Below are 22,064 nucleotides of genomic sequence, written 5' to 3'. Positions count from 1 at the left end.
ATCTAAACTGGGGAACATAGCTATAAATTATATGAAGATCAGAAATTTAGGAAACAGAAGAGGAATAATCCCAGACTCAAGAGATCATTAGATTGACAAAATGATTAGATATGTGGAAGATGAATATAAATGTGTGAAATAATTTGGTAAAGACAGATTAATATGAATTAAAAGCTATATATTTTTTCAATGCAGCAAACATTGAGTGAAGATAGACACAAAGCTGGAGGAACTCAGTGGGACAGGCAGCATCTCTGGATAGAAGGAATGGGTGACATTTCGGGTAGAGACCTTTCTTCAGACATTGAGTAACCTGCCTGACTGTGCAATTGAAGCAGATTCCCCGGTAACTTTCAAAGGAAAGGAGAAGCGAGATCCAAGGGGGAATTAACACAAGCTTGGCGTGCCTCAACCCTATTCCCAAAGGGCACAAAAACTGGTTCAGGTCAATAATGATTTAAGAAAGACATTGACATGGTTGTGGTTGCACTATTGTGGGTAAAATAAAAATAGACCAGATAATCCATCAACCTGACTCCGTCCACAGATCATGTACAATTCTTGTCTCTCTTCTCCCACTAGAAGATTACTCAATTTTAAACAGTCACTGAGTTGCAATGGGGATTTCATTCAGCAAGAGGCAAAGGAGGAGAGAGGTGGGGGGGGGGGGGGGGGGGGGGGGGGGGGGGGGGGGTGGGGAAGAAGGGGGTGTGGTTCAGTGTATTTACTGCTGTAGGAAGAAGAAAGTTTATAATGCCAAACTACAGCTCTAAAATTAAACATCGACATTGTGAAATCGCAACCCTCACATGCATCCCATCTTTCCTTTCTTTGATCCCCTCCCACTCGGAGGTATAGTGTTATCGACACCAAAACCGTGGGCAATCTGCTTCTAGCATCCGTCCGTTGTATTCACCAGAGGAACGCAGGCTGCAGTCTCAGCCTGGGATGACTTTCTCCTCAGATTTGTGACAAGCCAGACATGCATTGACCCGACTTCAAATGTAACACCAGCAGCATCACGTACACTACAAATCTACACCAAACCACGTTTTTACATCCATTCCATCACCCCCACCCTATCACCAATTGTCCACGATATAAATGCACCATCAAAAAAAATACAATTAAACATTGTGATGATCAACTATATTGCAATTCTTTATTAACTATTGGCATAAAACAACTAAGCAAAATATTTTAATGAGCATTAAGAGTTGAAAATTCATACAGCAATAAAAGCTGCTTCTGCAGTCACATCACTATGCAATATTCAGCGTTGAAATCAGTGCCACACTATTGCAATCTGCTACATCTGCCCAATACTGATTAGAACAAGCTTGAAAAAACAAAAAATCCATCAACCGCTAATCAGTTTTCCATTTACAGTATTTACAGATGGAAAATGCTTTACCAAGGTGCACAGCTGAGCTGCCACATCTCATTTGCAGGGTGGTGCCGGCATGGATCTCTTCCAGGAAGCAGGCATGCACGCTGCCCGCATTCACACAATAGGTAGTAGCAACTGCACAAGCCCAGAACCTGTGTGCTTACCAAGTACCATAACGTACAGCACATACGTCGCAGCCTTGCAGATCGATCCTTCAGAGAGATTGATTTCTGCAACACAGCTCGGGTTGAAACGTGCACGGCTGTAATATCTGATCCAGTCAGAAAACGTGTGACAATTTACAGAATGTATCACATCATCGGAAAAAAAACCAGCTACTCTTAGGAATAGGCAAAAAAAAATAACGATCTTTGCCACACGTTTTAGTGAATGTACCCTGAGCAAACAAAGATCAAGAGGCAGATTGTGCAGTGGTACATCTTTTGTAGTTTCTGAAACAAACAAAGCTTTGTACAAATGCTTGACAATCTCCAACTTTTTCTACCTTCCCAGTCAGTACTATCACAAACTGACAAACGCAAGGAACTGAACTAATCCAAATCACAAACAAATACTTCAATTGTCATGTCGGGAGGAGGACACCACTAATTAACGTACGTAATAAATAAAATTCTAAAGCATTTCCAGGAGTGGAGCACTTCTCTTGGTACTGTACTGATGTGCATAAATGATGAAGGCTTGAACTCATAACCATAGAAACAAGGAACAGCTGATGTTGGTTTACAAAAAAAAGACACTAAGTACTGGTGTAACTCAGCAGGTCAGGCAGCATCTCTGGCGAACAGGGATAGGTGATGTTTTAGATGGGGTCGGAAGAGTCCAGACCCGAAATGTTACTCATGCGCGTTCTCCAGGGATGCTGCCCGAGTCAGAGTTACTCCAGCATTTTGTGTCTTGAAACCAGTAACATGCTGCATGTATGAAGGAACTGCAGGTGCTGGTTTGAACCAAAGATAGACAAGAAATGCTGGAGTAACGGGAGACGGGTCAGACTGAAGAAGGGTCTTAACCCGAAACAACGCCCATTTCTTCTCTCCAGGGATGCTGCCTGTCCCACTGAGTTACCCCAGCATTTCGCGTCTATCTTTGACATGAGAGTTGTGATACCAACTGAGCTAAAAATGGCTAAATGTAATGCCATTGAGTGTCACGTACAGTTTGAAGAGCCTTCCTTCATGTTTCTACTTCTATACTGATACATACTAGGCTCCCACTCCCCAGCCAACCCTTCTTAGCATGTGCCTTTTAAGAATTTCAGGAGACTTCATGCTGCCTCACAAATGTTACATGACCTACTAATCATTGGAGTGCTGGTGACACAGAGGTCTGCTGCAACCCAACTTTGCAGCCCAGACCATCACGCAAACCAACCTCCCTTCCATTGACGCCATCTACACTTCACGCTACCTCAGCAAGGCCACCAGCATAATCACGGACCAGTTTCCTCTTCTCCCCTCAGGCAAGAGTACAGAAATTTGAAAACGCACACATCCAAATTCAGGGACAGCTTCTTCCCAGCCGTTATCAGACAACAAAAGCATCCCATCAACAACTAGAGAGCTACCATTTATCTCATTGGAGATCCTCGGATATCTTTAAATGGACTTTACTAATCTGGACTTTATCTTGCATTAAACATTGTTCCCTTTATCCTGTATCACTGTGGAAGGCTCAAATGTAATAATGTACAGTCTTTCCGCTGACTGGATAGCACGCAATAAAAGGCTTTTCACTTACCTTGGTATACGAGACAATAAACTAAACAATTGTACGAGTGGATCAGTTGTTCTATACTATGAAGACCAGAGAAAGGTTCCGACATCTGACAGAGCAAATATAACCTTTCTGCATGCGTAAAAAAAACATTGAACGTTCTTTCATGCTTCTAACAACTGTAATTATCTTCAGAATAGCTTGATCCCCATAACATCAAAATAATCTATTGATCTCACTTTTAAAAAGGTACCCAACCATTGAACCATCTTGATTAAACATTTGGTTAGGCCCAATTTGGAATATTGTGGTCGCCCATTATAGAAAGGATGTGGACACTATGGGGAGGTTGCAGAAGAATGTTACCAGAATGCTGCCTGGATTAGAGGGCGTTAGCATCAAGGAGAGGTTGGACAAACTTGGAATGTTTTCTCTGGAGCGTTGGAGGTTGAGGGGAGACCTGATAAAATAATGAGAGGCATTGATGAGGCAGCTTTTTTCTTGGGTGTAAATGTCAAAGACGAGAGGGCATAGCTTTAAGGTGAGGGAATGTATAAAGGAGATGTGCATCCCCATCTCTGGAGAACGCAAATAGGTGATGTTTTGGGTCTGAAACACATAACCCGAAATGTCACCTATCCATGTTCTCTCGAGATGCTGCCTGACCTGCTGAGTTACTCCAGCACACTGTGTCCTGCCATGCAGTTAACCCGGGATGGGAAGGAAATGAAAGAAGAGGACAATAACTATCTCACCAGTAATTCCATAGATATTTATAGCTTGTGAACACATGCAGATAAAAAGACAGACACCTACATCAATATCGATGCTCTGAACTTACAAAGAAGCATCTAAAACTGTTAATTATCAATCCTAGATGTCTGGAGGAGTATTGATAGCAATGAGGCGTAGCTATGGCGCAGAACCAGCCAATTTCCGTCAACCAACATTCACTTCCGCCTAGCAGAGCTGGTCCTTACCCTAAATAACTTCTCCTTCGACTCCTCACACTTCCTCCAAATCCAAGGCGTAGCTATGGGTACTCGCATAGGCCCTAGCCTGCCTCTTTGTAGGGTACGTCGAACAAGCACTGTTCCTATCCTAATACTGGTCCTATCCCCGAACTCTACCTCCACGACATTAACGACTGCATTGGTGCTACCTCCTGCGCCCATGCAGAACTCACTGACTTCATCAACTTCACCACTCAAATTCACTTGGACCATCTCCGGCATCTCCCTACCGTTTCTGGATCTCACCGTCTCCGTCATAGGAAACAGACTATTGACTGACATCTTCTACAAACCCACCGACTCCCATAGCTATCTTGACTACACTTCTTCCCACCCTGCTTCCTGGAAAGACCCTATCCCCTACTCCCAATTCCTCAGTCTACGCCACATCTGCGCCCAGGATGAGGTTTTCCATACCAGGGCATCAGAAGTGTCCTCATTCTTTAGGAAACGGAAGTTCCCCTCTTCCATTATAGACGAGGCCCTCATTAGGGTCTCCGCGATATCCCGCAGCTCCGCTCTTGCTCCCCTTCCACCCCCCAACACCCATTCGTAAGAAGGACAAAGTCCCCCTTGTCCTCACCTTCCACCCCATCAGCCGTCGCGTACAGCATATAATCCTCCAACATTTTCATCACCTCCAACGGGATCCCACCACTTTCTGCTTTCCACAGATGGTTCACTCTGAAACTCCTTGGTCAACTTGTCTCTTCCCACCCAAACCACCCCCTCCCCAGGTACTTTCCCCTGCAACCGTAGGAAATGCTACACCTGTCCCTTTACCTCCCCCCTCAACTCCATCCAAGGACCCAAACAGTCTTTCCAGGTGAGGCAGAGGTTCACTTGCACCTCCTGCAACCTCATCTATTGTACCGCTGTTCCAGGTGTCAACTTCCCTGCATCAGCGAGACCAAGCGCAAGCTCGGCGATCGTTTCGCTGAACACCTCCGCTCAGTCTGCCTAAACCTACCTGATCTCCCAGTTGCTCAACACTTCAACTCCCCCTCCCATTCCCAATCTGACTTTTCTGCCCTGGGCCTCCTCCTTTGTGAGAGTGAGGATTGGAGGAACAGCACCTAATCTTTCGCTTGGGTAGCTCGCACCCCAGCGGTATCAACATTGACTTCTCTAAATTCAAACAGCCCTTGCTTTCCCCTCTCTCCATGCCCTCCCCCTTCCCAGTTCTCCCACCAGTCTTACTGTCTCTGACTACATTCTATCTCTGTCCCGCCCACTCTCCTGACATCAGTCTGAAGAAGGGTCTCGTACCGAAACGTCACCCATTCCTTCTCTCCAGAGATGCTGCCTGTCCCGCTGAGTTACTGCAGCATTGTATGTCGACCTTCGATTGAAACCAGCATCTGCAGTTCTTTCATACACATCTTGATAGCAATGTGGATTTTCTATCGAAAAGCAAAAACATCCAGGAACGTTTGCATGGTCCACTGCTATATCTGGTCTGGTTGGTTTCTCTTGCTTTTATGGACAGAACGGAAAAGACAACTTCGTTGTCGCAACGCAATCACTCGAATCAGCGCCTCTGCTTTTTAAACTTTCCTTGACACGGCTTCATTGCTGAAAAGTGTTGCTACGAGCTGTTCCTTCACAAATTCCTTTCTCCCTCCTGCTGCAACTGTTCCAAACAAGACTTTGCTTCTCCATAGTCTCAAAACTATAGAGCCACTTACTACCCTTCCTCCTATACGCTACAATTTTGGTGTTAGCATCAATTTTCTCTCATGACCTCTCCTATCTTTTCAACAGTCATGGAGCAGAGAGGTTTTTCCAAGAAATAAATATCAACAGGGATAAGACTCGTTAAGTGAAACACAGAAAGTAGTTTCTTGGCCAGATTGCAGATATTTGGGTTGCTACAAATCAATAAAAAAACCGGAGCCATAGAGGTTTTCAAATCAATATCTTTTGTCAGAGGGATTGGAGCTGCCCACATTGATCAGCATCACTTTCATCACACCAACATCCATCACATACATGATGCCACCATCTGATTCGTGTAAATGCACTCACCCCACCAAGACTTCCTGCAACAATACTCAAGGAATAAGTGCATCTTTCAATCCTCTAAACTTCAAACACGCACTCACAACTGTAAAGCGACATGCTGATGAAAGTCATTGATCATAGTCAAACAGCATGGAAACTGAACCTTCGGCCCAACTCATCCATGCCAACCAAGTTGTTTCATCTAAGCTAGTCCCATTTTCCCGCGTTAGGCCCATATCCCTCTAACCTTTTCCTATCCATGTACTTGTCCAAGTGCATTTTAAATGCTGTTATAGTACCTGCCTCAACCTCCTCTGGCAGCCCGTTCCATACACCCACCACCCACTGAGTGAGAAAGTTGCCCATTAGGTTCATATTAAATCTTGCTCCTCTCACCTTAAACCTACATCAGCTACATTTGACAAGTAAACAACATATTTTTGGATAGTGTAGGAAGGAACTGCAGATGCTGATTTAAACCAAAGACAGATACAAAAAGCTGGAGCAACTCAGCGCATCAGGCAGCATCTCTGGAGAAAAGGAATAGGTGACGATTCGGGTCAAGACCCTTCTTCAGATTGAGAGTCAGGGGAAAGAAACGAGAGATATAGATGGTGGTATAAAGAGATATAGAACAAATGAATGAAAATGTACCAATGATAAAGGTGACAGGCCATTGTGAGCTGTGGTTTTGGGTGAAAACGAGTTACAGACAATGAGACTCAACAAGACGACTTTGAAGTTTGTACAATGACTTGGGTGGGGCAGGAACAGAGAGAGAGAGTGTTGCAAAGATTAGTTGACGTTAGAGAAATCAATAATCATATTGCTGTGTTGTAAGCTGCCCGAGCGAAATATGAGGTGCTGTTCCTCCAATTTGTGTTTGGCCAGGACAGAAAGGTTAGTGGGAATGGGAAGGCGAATTAAAGTGGTTGGCAACCAGGGGATCAGGTCGGCCCAGACATACCGAGCCGTCAGCAATGGCAGCCTCGCCAACAGTCCGTCTGCCTTTTTTTGTTATTTTTAGTGTTTTTAAAAGTATGTGTCAATGTTCTCTGGTTTGTTTTATGTGGGGGGTGGGGGAAGGGGGTAACTTTTTTTTTCAATCTCTTACCTTGCCGGAGATGCGATTGTTTTGCAGATCGTATCTCCGGTCGCTCTGCAGCCTAACATCATGGAGTTGCTCGAGACCGACTTTGAACTCCACCACAGGGCTGTGGACTTAGCATCGGAGCCTGCGATCCCTTGCCTGGGATCAATGCTCCATCCGTGGCCTAAGGATTTCAACATGGAGGAGCTCGCAGTCTCGGGTGGAGACTGATGTCGGTAAGCTCCAAATTCGCAGGAGGTTCGAATGGGGGTCCGATCGCCCAGAGCAGGGCAGCTGAAATCCCCACGATAAAGGAGCTTGATCGGCCTGACGCCGCGGGAGCCAAGATCGCCCCGACAACGGAAGGTACGAGTGCCCCAACCACGGTAGAACAAAGAAGGGAAGATTGAACTTTTTTTGCCTTCCATCACAGTGAAGAACGTGGGGGAGTCAATGCATGTTCATGTTAAAAATGTATTTGAGTGTCTTGTTGCTCTTTATTGGTATGATGACTTTATGGCAAATCAAATTCCTCATATGGTGCAAAACATACTTGGCTAATAATGTACTATTATGATTCTTGACTCTTGAAAGCCTCTTGACAAAGGAAAGAGCTTTCCATTTTCCCCTCTATGTAGCACACATTTTTCTCCATTTGTTGCAGAACCATGGCAATTATCCGCTTCAATTCTCCTGGTTCGCTAAAACGTCAATATTTGAACTCCCAAAAGTTTAGTAGAATGTCGCCTGCACAAGATGCCCTGATGGTCTGCATCCCAGGGTACTTATTAAGGAAGTGGCTCTTGAAATCGTGGACACATCGCTGATCATTTTCCAATGTTCTATAGATTCAGGATCAGTTCCTGTGGATTGGAGGGTAGCTAATGTTATCCCACTTTTTAAGAAAGGAGGGAGAGAGAAAACAGGGAATTATAGACCAGTTAGCCTGACATCGGTGGTGGGGAAGATGCTGGAGTCAATTATAAAAGATGAAATAGCGGCAATTTGGATAGCAGTAACAGGATCGGTCCAAGTCAGCATGGATTTACGAAGGGGAAATCATGCTTGACCAATCTTCTGGAATTTCTTTGAGGATGTAACTAGGAAAATGGACAAGGGAGAGCCAGTGGATGTAGTGTACCTGGACTTTCAGAAAGGCTTCGATAAGGTCCCACATCTGAGAATAGTGGGCAAAATTAGGGCACATGGTATTGGGGGTAGGGTACTGACATGGTAGAAAATTGGTTGGCCGACAGGAAACAAAGAGCAGGGATTAACGGGTCCCTTTCAGAATGGCAGGCAGTGACTAGTGGGGTACCGCAAGGCTCGGTGCTGGGACCACAGCTATTTACAATATACATTAATGATTTAGATGAAGGGATTAAAAGTAACATTAGCAAATTTGCAGATGACACAAAGCTGGGTGGCAGTATGAACTGAACTGTGAGGAGAATGCAATGAGGATGCAGGATGACTTGGACAGGTTGGGTGAGTGGGCAGATGCAGTTTAATGTGGATTAATGTGAGGTTATCCACTTTGGTGGCAAGAACAGGAAGGCAGCTTATCATCTGAATGGTGTCAAGTTAGGAAAAGGGTTACAACAAGATCTGGGTGTCCTTGTTCATCAGTCACTGAAAGTAAGCATGCAGGTACAGTAGGCAGTGCAGAAAGCGAATGGCATGTTGGCCTTCATAACAAAAGGAGTTGAGTATAGTAGCAAAGAGGTCCATCTGCAGTTGTACAGGGCTCTGGTGAGACCACAACTGGAGAATTGTGTGCAGTTCTGGTCTCCAAATTTGAAGAAGGACATTCTTGCTATTGAGGGAGTGCAGCGTAGGTTCACGAGGTTAATTCCCAGGATGGCGGGACTGTCATATGTTGAAAGAATGGAGCAACTGGGCTTGTAGACACAGGAATTTAGAAGGATGAGAGGGAATCTTATTGAAATATATAAGATTATTAATGGATTAGACAAACTAGAGGCAGGAAACATGTTCCTGATGTTGAACGAGTCCAGCACCAGGGGCCACAGTTTAAGAATAAGGGGTAGGCCATTTAGAACGGAGATGAGGAAAAACTTTTTCACCCAGAGAGTAGTGAATCTGTGGAATTCTCTGCCTCAGAAGGCAATGGAGGCCAATTCTCTGGATGCTTTCAAGAAAGAATTAGAAAGAGCTCTTAAAGATAGCGGAGTCAAAGGATATGGGGAGAAGGCAGGAAAGGGGTACAGATTGTGGATGATCAGCAATGATCATGGTGATTGGTGGTGCTGGCTCGAAGGGCTACTCCTGCACCTATTGTCAATTGCCTATTGTAAGACAGGGATCTGTTTAAAGGAAAAATGCACATATCATTCACTCCAAAAGCAGCGTGGTACAGCCAGTAGAGCAACAACCTCAGCGTCAGAGACATTATAAAACACTACATAATGTTAATGAAGTAGTAATACTGAAGCAAATGAAAAATAATGGGAAATTAAGAGCAGACTGCAGTTAAAAAAAAAACATTGTTGAAGATTTTTCCTAAAAAGCGAACAAACTATTAATTAGCAATTTAATCTCTCAGTCTAATTAGTGGATTTACTGTTACACAAATTACAAAGCCAACTGGGAAAACAAACTAGCACCTTATGGGATGCTTGAAAAGTAATATCGCAAAGACATTAAAGTAATGACATAAGTTCAGACATGTATTACCTTAAACTGGAGAGGGGGACATTTAATTAGATACCAAGTTTCCAGTTCCAGCCCAGCCATAGACTCCAAGGGTTTTTAAGTAAAGAGTGATCTTTCTCGTGCCACGTTCAATTAAAGTAATGATACACCATAATTAAAAGATACTTGAGCAATTTATAGTCCACATCTTGCCTCAATAAACTGTTTAGAAAAGTGGTCTGAGTAAACGTTTAAAAAGTGAACAACTTCACTGATATCTCCTTACACGAGCAAGATGACCAGCTGGTAATCCCCAAACTAGACCTACCCAATATACGATTCCTATTTCAGGAACTTAAAGCTGTCTCCAGTAAGTTGGTTTGCTGTCATTTACACAAGGAGATATATTTATACAGGCTCCACATCTTCGGTCCAAACGCACTTTCATAAAATGTACACAAATGCTGGAGTAACTCAGAGGGACAGGCAGTATCGCTGGATAGAAGTGGGTGACATTTCGGGTCGAGGCAACTTCTTCATTTTGTGTCCATCTTCGATGTAAACCAGCATCTGCAGTTCCTTCCTACACATTAAAAAAATGTACAGTGCCTTTCACAACCTTAGCTTCACACTGGAGATTAATGCACACACCACTGCAGTGGAACCCAAATATATAAATTCTACTATCACCCTTCCCAGAAAAAAAATCTCAATTTTCAGCTCAGAAGCATCCCAGCGCAATGAATGAGTTCAATATATGGCAAATATTGAATTTGAGATAACAACAGCAAATCCTCAACTTACTCAGCAAGTCAGGCGGCATCTGGAGAGAGAGAGAAATAATTTGGATCAATGGCCTTTCGTGGAATATTTATGTAATTTTTCTCTTCACAAATGCTATCTAACCTAAGCATATCCAGCTTTCTGCTTTATTTCAGATTTCCAGCATCTGCAATATTTTGCTGTTAACTTCTTGTATGGTCACAATTATTGGCTGCAACCTTCCCTCCATTGATGAACTGTACACTGCAAGGGCCAGGAAGCGAGCGGGTAAGATCATCTCTGACGCCTCTCACCCTGGCCACAAACTCTTTGAATCACTTCCCTCTGGAAGGCGACTCCGGACTGTCAAAGCTGCCACAGCCAGACATAAAAACAGTTTTTATCCACAAGCAGTTGCTCTACTCAACAGCCAAAAATCTGTAGTCTCCCTTTGATCTGGTATTTTGTTGGTTCACATGCTTGATCAATGGTGTTTTATCATTAATGTTTTATTAGTATTAATGTTTAGTATTCGTAACTGTCACTGTATAACCATATAACAATTACAGCACGGAAACAGGCCATCTCGGCCCTTCTAGTCCGTGCCGAACACTTATTCTCCCCTAGTCCCATCTACCTGCACTCAGACCATAACCCTCCATTCCTTTCCCGTCCATATACCTATCCAATTTATTTTTAAATGATAAAATCTAACCTGCCTCCACCACTTCCACTGGAAGCTCATTCCACACAGCTACCACTCTCCGAGTAAAGAATTTCCCCCTCATGTTACCCCTAAACTTCTGTCCCTTAATTCTCACGTCATGTCCTTTTGTTTGAATCTTCCCTACTCTCAATGGGAAAAGCTTATCCACGTCAACTCTGTCTTGTTGTTACTTGTGGGCGGAGCACCAAGGCAAATTCCTTGTATGTGAATACTTGGCCAATCAACTTACTTAACTTCTTGAATGGTCACAATTAATGCCAAGGCACATTTAGCAATAGGGCACAATCTTCATCATCTGTGTTGTGTGTATGGAGTTTGACAACCCCTGTAATGACAACCCCTCCCCCGAACAAACCAATGTTTGCTGGTTGGTAGGTTAACTATAACATTGACCCTGGTATTCATGTATAGTGGGAGCATCAAGGGGCGTTAATGAGCATGTGCGATGTTGCAGGGATAAATCAGTTACCAGGACTGCTTCAAGAGGAGCCTTGAATAGACGACGTGGCCATTTGGCCTCTCGAAGTCAAAAGAAAATATGAAAGCAGAATGCAACTGACACATTCCACCAAAAACACAACTAATAATATTTACGCAAATACTTAATTTAAGATTTTCAAGCAATATTAACCAATTCCTTTTTGAAAGATGCTAAGAATCTCAAATTCAAGAGCCACTTGAAAAGAATTCTAATCTTCAGTCACGTGGAGATAATTCTTGAGCAGAAAATACAATGCTGGAGTAACTCAGCGGGTCAGGCAGCATCTGTGGAGAACATGGATAGGTGACATTTCACAGAGTGATGGAGTAACTCAGTGGGTCAGGCAGCATCTCTGCATGGATAGGCAACATTTTGGGTCAGAATCCTTCTTCCTGATTGTAGTAGAAGGAGGAAAGTTGGAAGAGAGATGATGGTGGGACAAAGCCAGGCAAGTGATAGCTAGATACAGGTGAGTGAGGGTTGATTGGCAGATGGGTGGACAAAGCCAGAGATGAAAAGGAGATAAAGAGGGAAAGGAATGAAGATGATGCTCCAGCTCACTGTTTTTTGCTCAGGTTTCCTTGTGACTCCTGGAGATAATTCTTGCGCGATGCTTCTTTGTTACCAATTCAAACAAATCTTTCTTTCATTCTATCAAAATCTTAAAAACTTCAATTATCTTTGATTGTACATTCCAACAAAAAATCTGACTGATTCTGTCAGCATTTCTTCATGACCGCATGCCGATTCTTGCAAACCTTTGCAGCATTCCTTTCCTGGCTCTAATATCCTTCCTTTAATGTGTGTTCTGCTTCATGCAGAGTGCTTGAACTGCGAATGTTAGTCTTGGCTCAGCTGTGGCCCTTACGAATCACAATTCTATGCTCTAGGTTGCATGTACAGATGTTAAATCAAGAACCCAGCTTCCTCTCAGGAAATAGACACAAAAAGCTGGAGTTACTCAGAGGGACAGGCAGCAGCTCTGAAGAGAAGGAATGGGTGACGTTTTGGGTCGAGACCAGTCTGAAGAAGGGTCTCATCCCAAAACGTCACCCATTCCTGCTCTCCAGAGATGCTGCCTGACCCGCTGAGTTACTCCAGCTTTTTGTGTCTATCTTCATTTTAAACCAGCATCTGCAGTTCCTTCCAACACATTTCCTCTCAGGAGGTGTTGTGACATCATTTAGTTCAGAAAGGCAGCATGAAAACAGACCGTTTGACCCACCATGTCCAGGCTGACCATCAGTTCTCACTAGTTCTACTTTATCCCACTTTCTCATCCACTCCCACACTAGGGAGCAATTCACAGAACCAATTCACAGAGGAAATCCACATGGTCACAGGGAGAGCGTGCAAACTCCACACAGATAGCACCCAAGGACAGGATCGAACTGGGTCTCCCACCCTGTGACACAGCAGCCTACCAGCTGTGAGAATTTGTGTGAGAATTTTGCCCTGGCTACAATACTTAAACCAACATGGCAAGATCTGGGTTATTTATGTAACTAGCGTTGTATTTCAAAACTACTTTACGAGCTAGAAAGCAAATTGAACAATCCCAAGGTTCTGAAAGGCACTGTGGATATTCAAGTTATTTATTTTATCTGGGGACCTTTTACTCATTCTACATAATACAATTATTTTGTACATCCAGTGCTCTCATGGATAAACCCAAAATGTCACCTGCCTCTTTTGTGACACTTTCTATCCATCAAACCATACAGAATGACTTGGATGTTCAGGTTTATGATTGTCACGTGTGCCAAGGTACAGTGAAAAGCTTCGTTTTGCATGCTATCCAACCGAATCAGATAATACTGTACATATTAAAAAATCGTCAAACTCAAGTACAATATGTAGAGCAAAGTGCAGCATATAATTCTCATCGTTGTAGCGCACCAGTTCCATAGACAAAGTCCACAATGTCCGCAAAGGACTAGAGGTGAATGGGACAGGACCTCAGCTAATGGAAGGACCGTTTAGAAGCCTAATAATATAACAGAGGGGAAAGCTTCTGAATGTTCTTTTCATAAGCTCAGATACAGTCCGACTCCCTTCTACCTCTTTGCAGATATTGTCTCTGGACCTATAGCACTGTGATGTTCACCATTACCTTAAATGAGCTTCTGTTTGGGCTTGCATTTCTGTACTTTTAACAGAAAGCTAAAATATAATCCCTGTGAAGGAAAGGCAATCAAGGGATATATGACCAATCTACCTCCAAGTAGGTTATCCAGTTAGGTTAGCAGCCTCTAGTTTAACCAGGTTGTTATTGTAGAATTGACGTGCAGATATTCCAACTCCTGGGGAAGTGGTCAGAGAAATGATAAAGATCAGGTTCACAGTAGGTGCCTGATGGGCCAATTGGAGCAGGAGTATTTCAACCACCTCCAACACCTGCCTCCCCCACGCCCAATAAGATGCCAGGTTTCTCAATTAGGTTCACGTCAGGGCAGAAAAATCTGTGAATGACCATAAATAATCGAACTTTTTTAAATCCAGTCTCGGGGCCCTGTAGCCAGTCTGAAATTCTGCCAGCACAACCCATTCACACCGTTCCCCTCCTGTCCTTTGTGATTGCTGCTAAGCCAAACCAGAAAAGAATGCAGAAAGCTGCAAACACTGCCCGGTCCATCATCGGCTCTGACCTCCCCACCATCGAAGGGTTCTATCGCAGTCGCTGCCTCAAAAAGGCTGTCAACATCATCAAGAACCCACATCATCCTGGCCACACACTCATCTCTCCAATGCCATCAGGTAGAAGGTACAGGAGCCTGAAATCCAGTACATCCAGGTTCAGGAACAGCTACTTCCCCACAGCCATCAGGCTATTAAACTCGCCATCAAACAAACTCTTAACTATAACAGCCTATTGCACTTTATCTGTTTATTTATGTATATGTATATGATATATTTATGTATATGTATATGTATATATATATACACACACATATATATACACATACATATACACATACAAGGTCTATGCTATATAGACATACTGAACTGCTCTGTATTTATGCTTACAATATTCTGTTGTGCTGCAGCAAGCAAGAATTTCATTGTCCTATCTGGGACACATGACAATAAACACTCTTGACTCTTGACAGATTCTACTGGAACCAACTGCAGTGCAATGTTATTATCATTCTGCTCTTTAAAGGGTGCATTTTCCTGTCTAAAGCTTAGTTTAGAGATAGCATGGAAACAAGCCCTTCAGCCAATGCCGACCATCGAACACCTGTTATCGTTTAGTTTAATTTATTGTCATGTGCACCGAGGTACAGTGAAAGGCTTTTGTTACGTGCTATCCAGTCAGCTGAGAGACAATACATGATTACAATCAAGCCATTTACAGTGTATAGAGACATGATATGGGAATAAAATTTAGTGCAAGGAAAAGTCAGCAAAGTCCAATCAAGGATAGTCTGAGGGTCACCACCGAGGTAGATAGTAGTTCAGGACTGCTCCCTGGTTGTGATAGGATGATTCAGTTGCCTGATAACAGATGGGAAGAGACTATCCCTGAATCTGGGTGTGTGCGTTTCTATCTTTTGCCTGATGGGAGAGGGGAGAAGAGGGAGTGGCCAGGGTGCGACTTGTCCTTGATTATGCTGTTGGCCTTGCTGAGGTATACATGGAGTCAATATATGGGAGGTACACAAAATTGCTGGAGAAACTCAGCGTGTGCAGCAGCATCTATGGAGCAAAGGAAATAGGCGATGTTTCGGGCCGAAACCCTCCTTCAGTCAATATATGGGAGGTTGGTTTGTGCGATGGTCTGGGCTGCGTCCACAATTTGTTGCAATTTCTTGCGATCTTGGATGGACCGGTTCCCAAATCGAGCTGTGATGCATCCTGATAAAATGCTTTCTATGGTACATCTGTAGAAGTTGGTGAGAGTTGTAGGGGACATGCCGAACTTCCTAAACCTTCGAAGGAAGTAGAGGTGTTGGTATGCTTTATTGGTCGTTGCTTCAATATGGAAGGTCCAGGAGAAGTTGTAGGTGATATTGTTCATACTAGTTGGATGTTATCACACTTTCGCATCCACTCCCTATAGACCAGGCGCAATTTACAGAGGTCAATTAACTTACAAATCCACATGTCTTTGGGATGTGGGAGGAAACCGAAGCATCCAGAGGAAGCCCACACAGTCACAGGGAGAACATGTAAAAACTCTGTATAGACAGCACCAGAGGTCACGAACGTTCCCGGGTCTCTGACACAATGAGTCAGCGGCTCTACCAGCTGCGCCAGTGTGACTCCACAAATAACTTTTCGATCATTTATCAAATGGAGGGAATGTCAGGAAAGGTAGTAATAGGCTTACGAGTTAACACTGTTAACAATTTTCAGATGACCAAACAAAAGGAATATTACAAAGGATGCTGAACATTTTGTTGTCATTTAACTGTAATCTTGCATCATATTAGCTTCAAGAAAGTTAGTAATATTGAAGATTGGCCATAGGCATTTGCCTATCAAACTCCCCCCAGGTAATAAATATTGACCTGCCACACTTTGTCCTGCCTCTCCCCTTTTCCACTTTCTTCTCTCCCCTACAGTCTGAAGAAAGGTCTCGATCTGTAATACGAGGCACAATACAGTGTATGCAAATTCTCCTCAGTAATCCTCTGTAAATTAATTGTTTAATGCACTTGCTCAAATGAGATTAAGATCGTCCAACAAAATGGATTAAAGCATGAAAGTATTGGAGGAGAAAAAACAACAAAAAAAACTGGACAGAGATTAAGGAAACAGCAATAAACCCATCCACAAATAAAAATGCACAAGGAAAAAGTGCAAATATAAATTACTTCAAATATGGCATACTGGCATATCCTGACGACCCACTGTTTTAATTACTCTTCCACCCAGGAAGAGTCCCGAGCAAATTTTAACTGAGGTTTCAATGTGCATCTCCTCAGAAGACAATGGTGCAATAATAGTTCACAAAATGAACAATTAATTCAGAAAAATTCTTACTGTAGTAAATTAAATAATTCTCTCTGGAATAGAAAGAAGTTGATCAGATGTTAAGGATGGTCTTTGGCAGTGTAGGATCAGGTAACTAAATGAGAGTTCGAAAAACTGCCCGTCCCACTGAGTTCCTCCAGCATTTTGTGTCTATCTTCATTGTACCAAGAATAGATTTGTACCAAAGGCATCTAGTGAGTGTTCAAAGATTATCACCACAGGTTGCGTCATTTGATCCCAACCGTGGGTGCATGAACAATAAGCATTTCTTTTCTCAGAAAGACAAAGCCTTTTGTTTGACATGACAGCTTTAAAATCAAATTGGGTTTAAATAAATTATAAAGTTGGTGGGTGAAGGCGAGCAGGTCAGCCATCTTCCCACTGATGCTGTGTAGCAGGTAAAAATTAGGAGAGGATAGGTAGAAGGTACAGAAACAGTCTTGCAAACAAGATATTGCTTCAAAATATGTTGTCTATTTCTGCATACACAATTATTCCATTCAATAGATCATTCCTCTGACTAGCATTCTGAACAGTGTTTTCCATGTTTGCCGATATAATAAGTCATTGTTCTGTACTGTTTGTGATGCACTTTGGGATATCTGAGTGACACCATCAGGCAGAATAACAATGCTATTTGCTAAGGGCAATATTTCTCTACCTTTGTCTTATGGCAAATTACAAAATGGGTAAGCATGAAGTGTTACAACCTGAGATTACAGTTCTAATAAACATGCTTAAAATTCAAACAATGGCATCATTTACATGAAATGAATCTTAGGTTTTGTGTATCCAGATACAAAATACAAAAGCAAGAGGTTTTGTTCAATAGGTTGTAACCCCAGTATACATACAATTTCATACAACATTATAGTAGGGATAGAGTGTGTGTGTGTGTGTGTGTGTGTGTGTGTGTGTGTGTGTGTGTGTGTGTGTGCACGTCTGTATGCATTCTTCTGGAAGGCTGTGATATTTATGCAGGACTGATTATGTAAACTGATCAGGTTCTGCATTGAAGAGAGATTTCAATGTGATATGATTGCTGTTTTAGATTCTTAAGAGGATCAACCGGTAGAAACCAGAGGATGATAGGATGGAGGGGGCATAGTTCATATTTCAAAACTGATAGCAGTATTTCACTTAGCAAGAGCTGAGATTTGTTTAATGCTCCTTCAGAAGATGGTGGCATTCACTCAAATGCAAATTATATATAGTTGCATTTTTTTACACAAATAATATGAGGCAGGACATGTTAAAAATGAACCACATTCGAGAGGAATAAAGTACCTTGGTGGTCATTATCCTCACTCTGACCCTCACCAGTCCACACCCCTTATGCCTGGGTCCACTATAAACTAATGGACAGAGGAACTGAACAGTTTATCAACACCGGTATAGGTGCACCATGCTGCAACTGAGGTGGTTCTTCTAATTCCATGACCCAAATCACTGTTGAAACAAGAGCTATTCGTCCTAAAATGGAACTGATGCTTATTCAAAGGAAATGCAGACTTACTATCAGCCACACTCTCCTTCATCAGTCCCCGCCCCTCGTGTCTAGGTTTGCTGCAAACTAAGGACAGTGGAACTGGTTTGTTTAACTTGTCAAATCACTGCTGGAACAACAGCTACTCGTCCTAAAATGGAATTGGTGGTTATTTAAAGGACATGCAGACTTGCTATCAGGCACACACTCCATCAGGCAGTCTCCGCCCCTCATGTCTTGGTCTACAGAAATACTAATGGACGGAAGAATCGGTTAGATTATCAACAACCACCATGCTGCAACCGGAGGGTTCATCCAAACCACTGCTGAAGCAACGGCTACAAAACGTATAGGAAGGAACTGCAGATGCTGGCTTACAACGTAGAGAGACATAAATTATTGCAGTAACTCAGCGGGACAGGCAGCATCTCTGGAGAGATCCTTCGCTCGTTCCTTCTATCCAGAGACGCTGCCAGTCCCGCCGATTTACTCCAACATTTCGTGTTCATCCTAGTTATAAAATACAGTTTGTAAAATGCAGCTGAGTGAGCCGTGTCAAAGGATTCTCTGGCTCAGGTGGAGGTGCATGGCAAGCAACGGGGCTTTAACGAGTTAATGCTTTTCCTGCACCGGTCACGGCGGCGGCGGCAGCGGAGGGGCGCATGCGCACGCCGCTGCACCTGTCCGGGAGCCGCGCAGGCGCGGTGGGGAGGAGGGAAGGTTGCGGGAGCTGCGCAGGCGCACTGGCCGCCGCCTCCACCGGCTCTCGAGCCCCGGCGCCGCCGCCTCCTCTTCTTCTTCTTCTACCCCCCCCCCGCCCACGGCCACACACCGTCGCTCACATCACCATCCGGCCCCGCAGGCTCAATGGGGGAGAAAATCACTCGCAGCAATAACTCAGACAAAACATTAAATCGCCACTGCAGTGTAATTAAAGACAATAATAAGTTGCACTCATTCGCACATTGCAAATCATCAACCGACCTCTCTGCCATCTTCGCCTCAGCGCGTGTGAGGTTCAACAAGGACGGCGGGGAGCGGATCCATCCGGAGCGCCGCTCTCCTCAGCCACCGGCTCCAGCATGATTAATATTAGAGCAGCGTTTACAACCGTCCCTACAACAACCCGGCGTCACCACGCACAGCCCAGACCCCGCCCCCAACGTCACCACGCACGGCCCGGACCCCGCCCAACGTCACCACGCACGGCCCAGACCCCGCCCAACGTCACCACGCACGGCCCAGACCCCGCCCAACGTCACCACGCACAGCCCAGACCCCGCCCCCAGCGTCACCACGCACGGCCCAGACCCCGCCCAACGTCATCACGCACGGCCCAGGCCCCGCCCAACGTCATCACGCACGGCCCAGACCCCGCCCAACGTCACCGCGCACGGCCCAGACCCCGCCCAACGTCGTCACCACGGCCCAGCCCAGCGCTATCACGCACGTGCCACCCCGCCCAACGTCACCACGCAGGGCCCAGACCCCGCCCAGCGTCATCACGCACAGCCCAGACCCCGCCCAACGTCACCACGTACGGCCCTGGCCCCGCCCATCGTCATCACGCACGGCCCAGACCCCGCCCAACGTCACCACGCACGGCCCAGACCCCGCCCAACGTCACCGCGCACGGCCCAGACCCCGCCCAGCGTCATCACGCACGGCCCAGGCCCCGCCCAACGTACATTGCAAATCATCAACCGACCTCTCCACGCCCAACATCAACACGCACGGCCCCACGTCCCGCCCGACGTCAGCACGCAAGGCTCAGGTCAAGAGCAAAGATTATAGAGCAGAGCAAGATGCGCCACTCTGCGAAAAAAGCGTAGTATGACATGATCTTTGGTCAAGAGTGTTTTCTTGCCATATCTCCCAGATCAAAGATCTTTGTCCCAGAGAACAATGACATTCTTACTTGCAGCAGTAAGTAAGTAAGTAAGTTTATTGGCCAAGTATTCACATACAAGGAATTTGCCTTGGCGCTCCGCCCACAAGTAATTACATGACGTACAGTGACAGTTACGAATGACTCATAAAATACTAAACATTAATAATAATAATAAAACATTAATGATAAAACACCATTGATCAAGCATGTGAACCAACAAAATACCAGATCAAAGGGAGGCTACAGATTTTTGGCTGTTGAGTAGAGGTACTAGTCGTGGATAAACACTGTTTTTATGTCTGGCTGTGGCAGCTTTGACAGCCCGGAGTCGCCTTCCAGAGGGAAGTGATTCAAAGAGTTTGTGGCCTGGGTGAGAGGGGCCAGAGATGATCTTACCCACTCACTTCCTGGCCCTTGGAGTGTACAGTTCATCAATGGATGGAAGGTTGCAGCCAATAACCTTCTCAGCGGATCGGACGAGTCGCTGCAGCCTCCAGGTGTCGTGTTTGGTGGCTGAGCCAAACCAGACCATGATGGAGAAGGTGACGACAGACTCTACGATGGCCGTATAGAATTGGACCATCATTGCCTGTGGCAGATTGTGTTTCCTCAGCTGCCGGAGGAAGTACATCCTCTGTTGTGCTTTTTTGACTGTGGAGTCGATGGTCACCCCCCACTTAAGGTCCTTGGAGATGATGGTTACCCAGGAACTTAAAAGACTCCACAGATGTGACTGTGGTGTGTTGATGGTGAGTGGGGTGAGGGGAGGGGGAGCTCTCCTAAAATCTACAATTAATTCCACTGTCTTAAGATCATTGAGCTCCAGGTTGTTGCTACGGCACCAGGACGCCAGCTGTGACACTTCCTGTCTGTATGCAGATTCCACCCCATCCTGGATCAGTCCAATCAGGGTTGTATGATCCGCAAACTTGAGAAGCTTGACAGAGGTGTCTGTGGAGGTGCAGTCGTTGGTGTAGAGAGAGTAGAGGAGAGGAGAGAGCACAACAGAATTGTAACAGCAATTGTAATTGCAACAGCACACAGAGAATTGTAAACATAGTACTCTGTTTTGGCGAGTCGAGACAGTCGGGTGCAACAAAATTCTTCAAACGAGATAATGACAACCAACATAAACGATGCTCACTCAAACCGCGTGGAGCTCGAATGAATGGTTTTACAGAGAGCCCGCAAAAATGCTCTCCCGCTCACGTGACAGCGCCAGACAATTGCGAGGGTTGGACATTACCAGGGCCACCACTAGGTGCCGCTACAGGACCCCACCCCCCAGAAGCCGAGGTACGGAACCGAGCGAGAGGCTGGACACGGAGACCGCAACGCGTGGTTACAACGGACGGGGCGGGTGATACAAGTGGGGCTGGCAGAACAGAGCAGTAACGGTCCAGGAGGAACAGAAACAACAGGTGAGGGGGAACAGGCACAACAGGTGCGACCGCACCGGCCAGTGGACGGCTCCTACGCTGAGGCTGCGCCACCACGAGGCTGTCGACATTCAGAAGGGCCAGCTTAAGTCGAGCGACGGAGACGATCTCCTCTCTGCCCCCGACAGGAAAGTCGTGACGCCGGGGGGGCAGTGTGAGAGGAGGTCATGAAACTATCTTCGGAGGGAGGAGAACATCTTCAAACTAGGCATAGATTTCGCAGTGGAGTAGACAATATGTTTAAGACGGAACTGCAGATGCTGGAAAATGGAAGTTCTTAAGGTCCGGCGGCAGGTGCACTGGGGCAGTCCCGTGCGTGAACAGGGGCCAGGCCGCCCACTCTCTCCCGGAGACACGCCAAAACCGCCGAGGTAGACTCCAGCTGCCCTCGAACCGCAGGGAGGAAATCCCC

At 45.1% G+C, this 22,064-nt stretch overlaps 1 protein-coding gene across 7 annotated transcripts in view; it reads right to left on the bottom strand.

Moving 5' to 3' along the window:
- The window catches only part of arhgap39 (Rho GTPase activating protein 39), a 621,406-nt gene extending 601,942 nt beyond the window's left edge, over window positions 1-19,464 (bottom strand). For 4 of the 7 annotated variants that reach the window (XM_055648964.1, XM_055648973.1, XM_055648957.1 and 1 more), the window contains exon 1: window positions 19,307-19,464. Coding sequence is in view for 5 of the 7 variants with exons in the window: in XM_055648957.1 (XP_055504932.1) it covers window positions 19,307-19,317 (11 nt within the window). In the remaining 2 variants the exon portion in view is untranslated. The remainder of the gene's footprint in view (window positions 1-19,306) is intronic. The other 3 variants (XM_055648981.1, XM_055648989.1, XM_055648998.1) reach the window with 2 other exon arrangements.
- Window positions 19,465-22,064: the final 2,600 nt, after the last annotated feature.

The sequence above is a fragment of the Leucoraja erinacea genome, chromosome 2 (genome assembly GCF_028641065.1).
Source record: "Leucoraja erinacea ecotype New England chromosome 2, Leri_hhj_1, whole genome shotgun sequence".
In the NCBI taxonomy this organism is placed as follows: Eukaryota; Metazoa; Chordata; class Chondrichthyes; order Rajiformes; family Rajidae; genus Leucoraja; species Leucoraja erinaceus.
The sequence above is the reverse complement of the archived record's forward strand: the minus strand, read 5'-3'. Positions and strand labels throughout refer to the sequence as shown.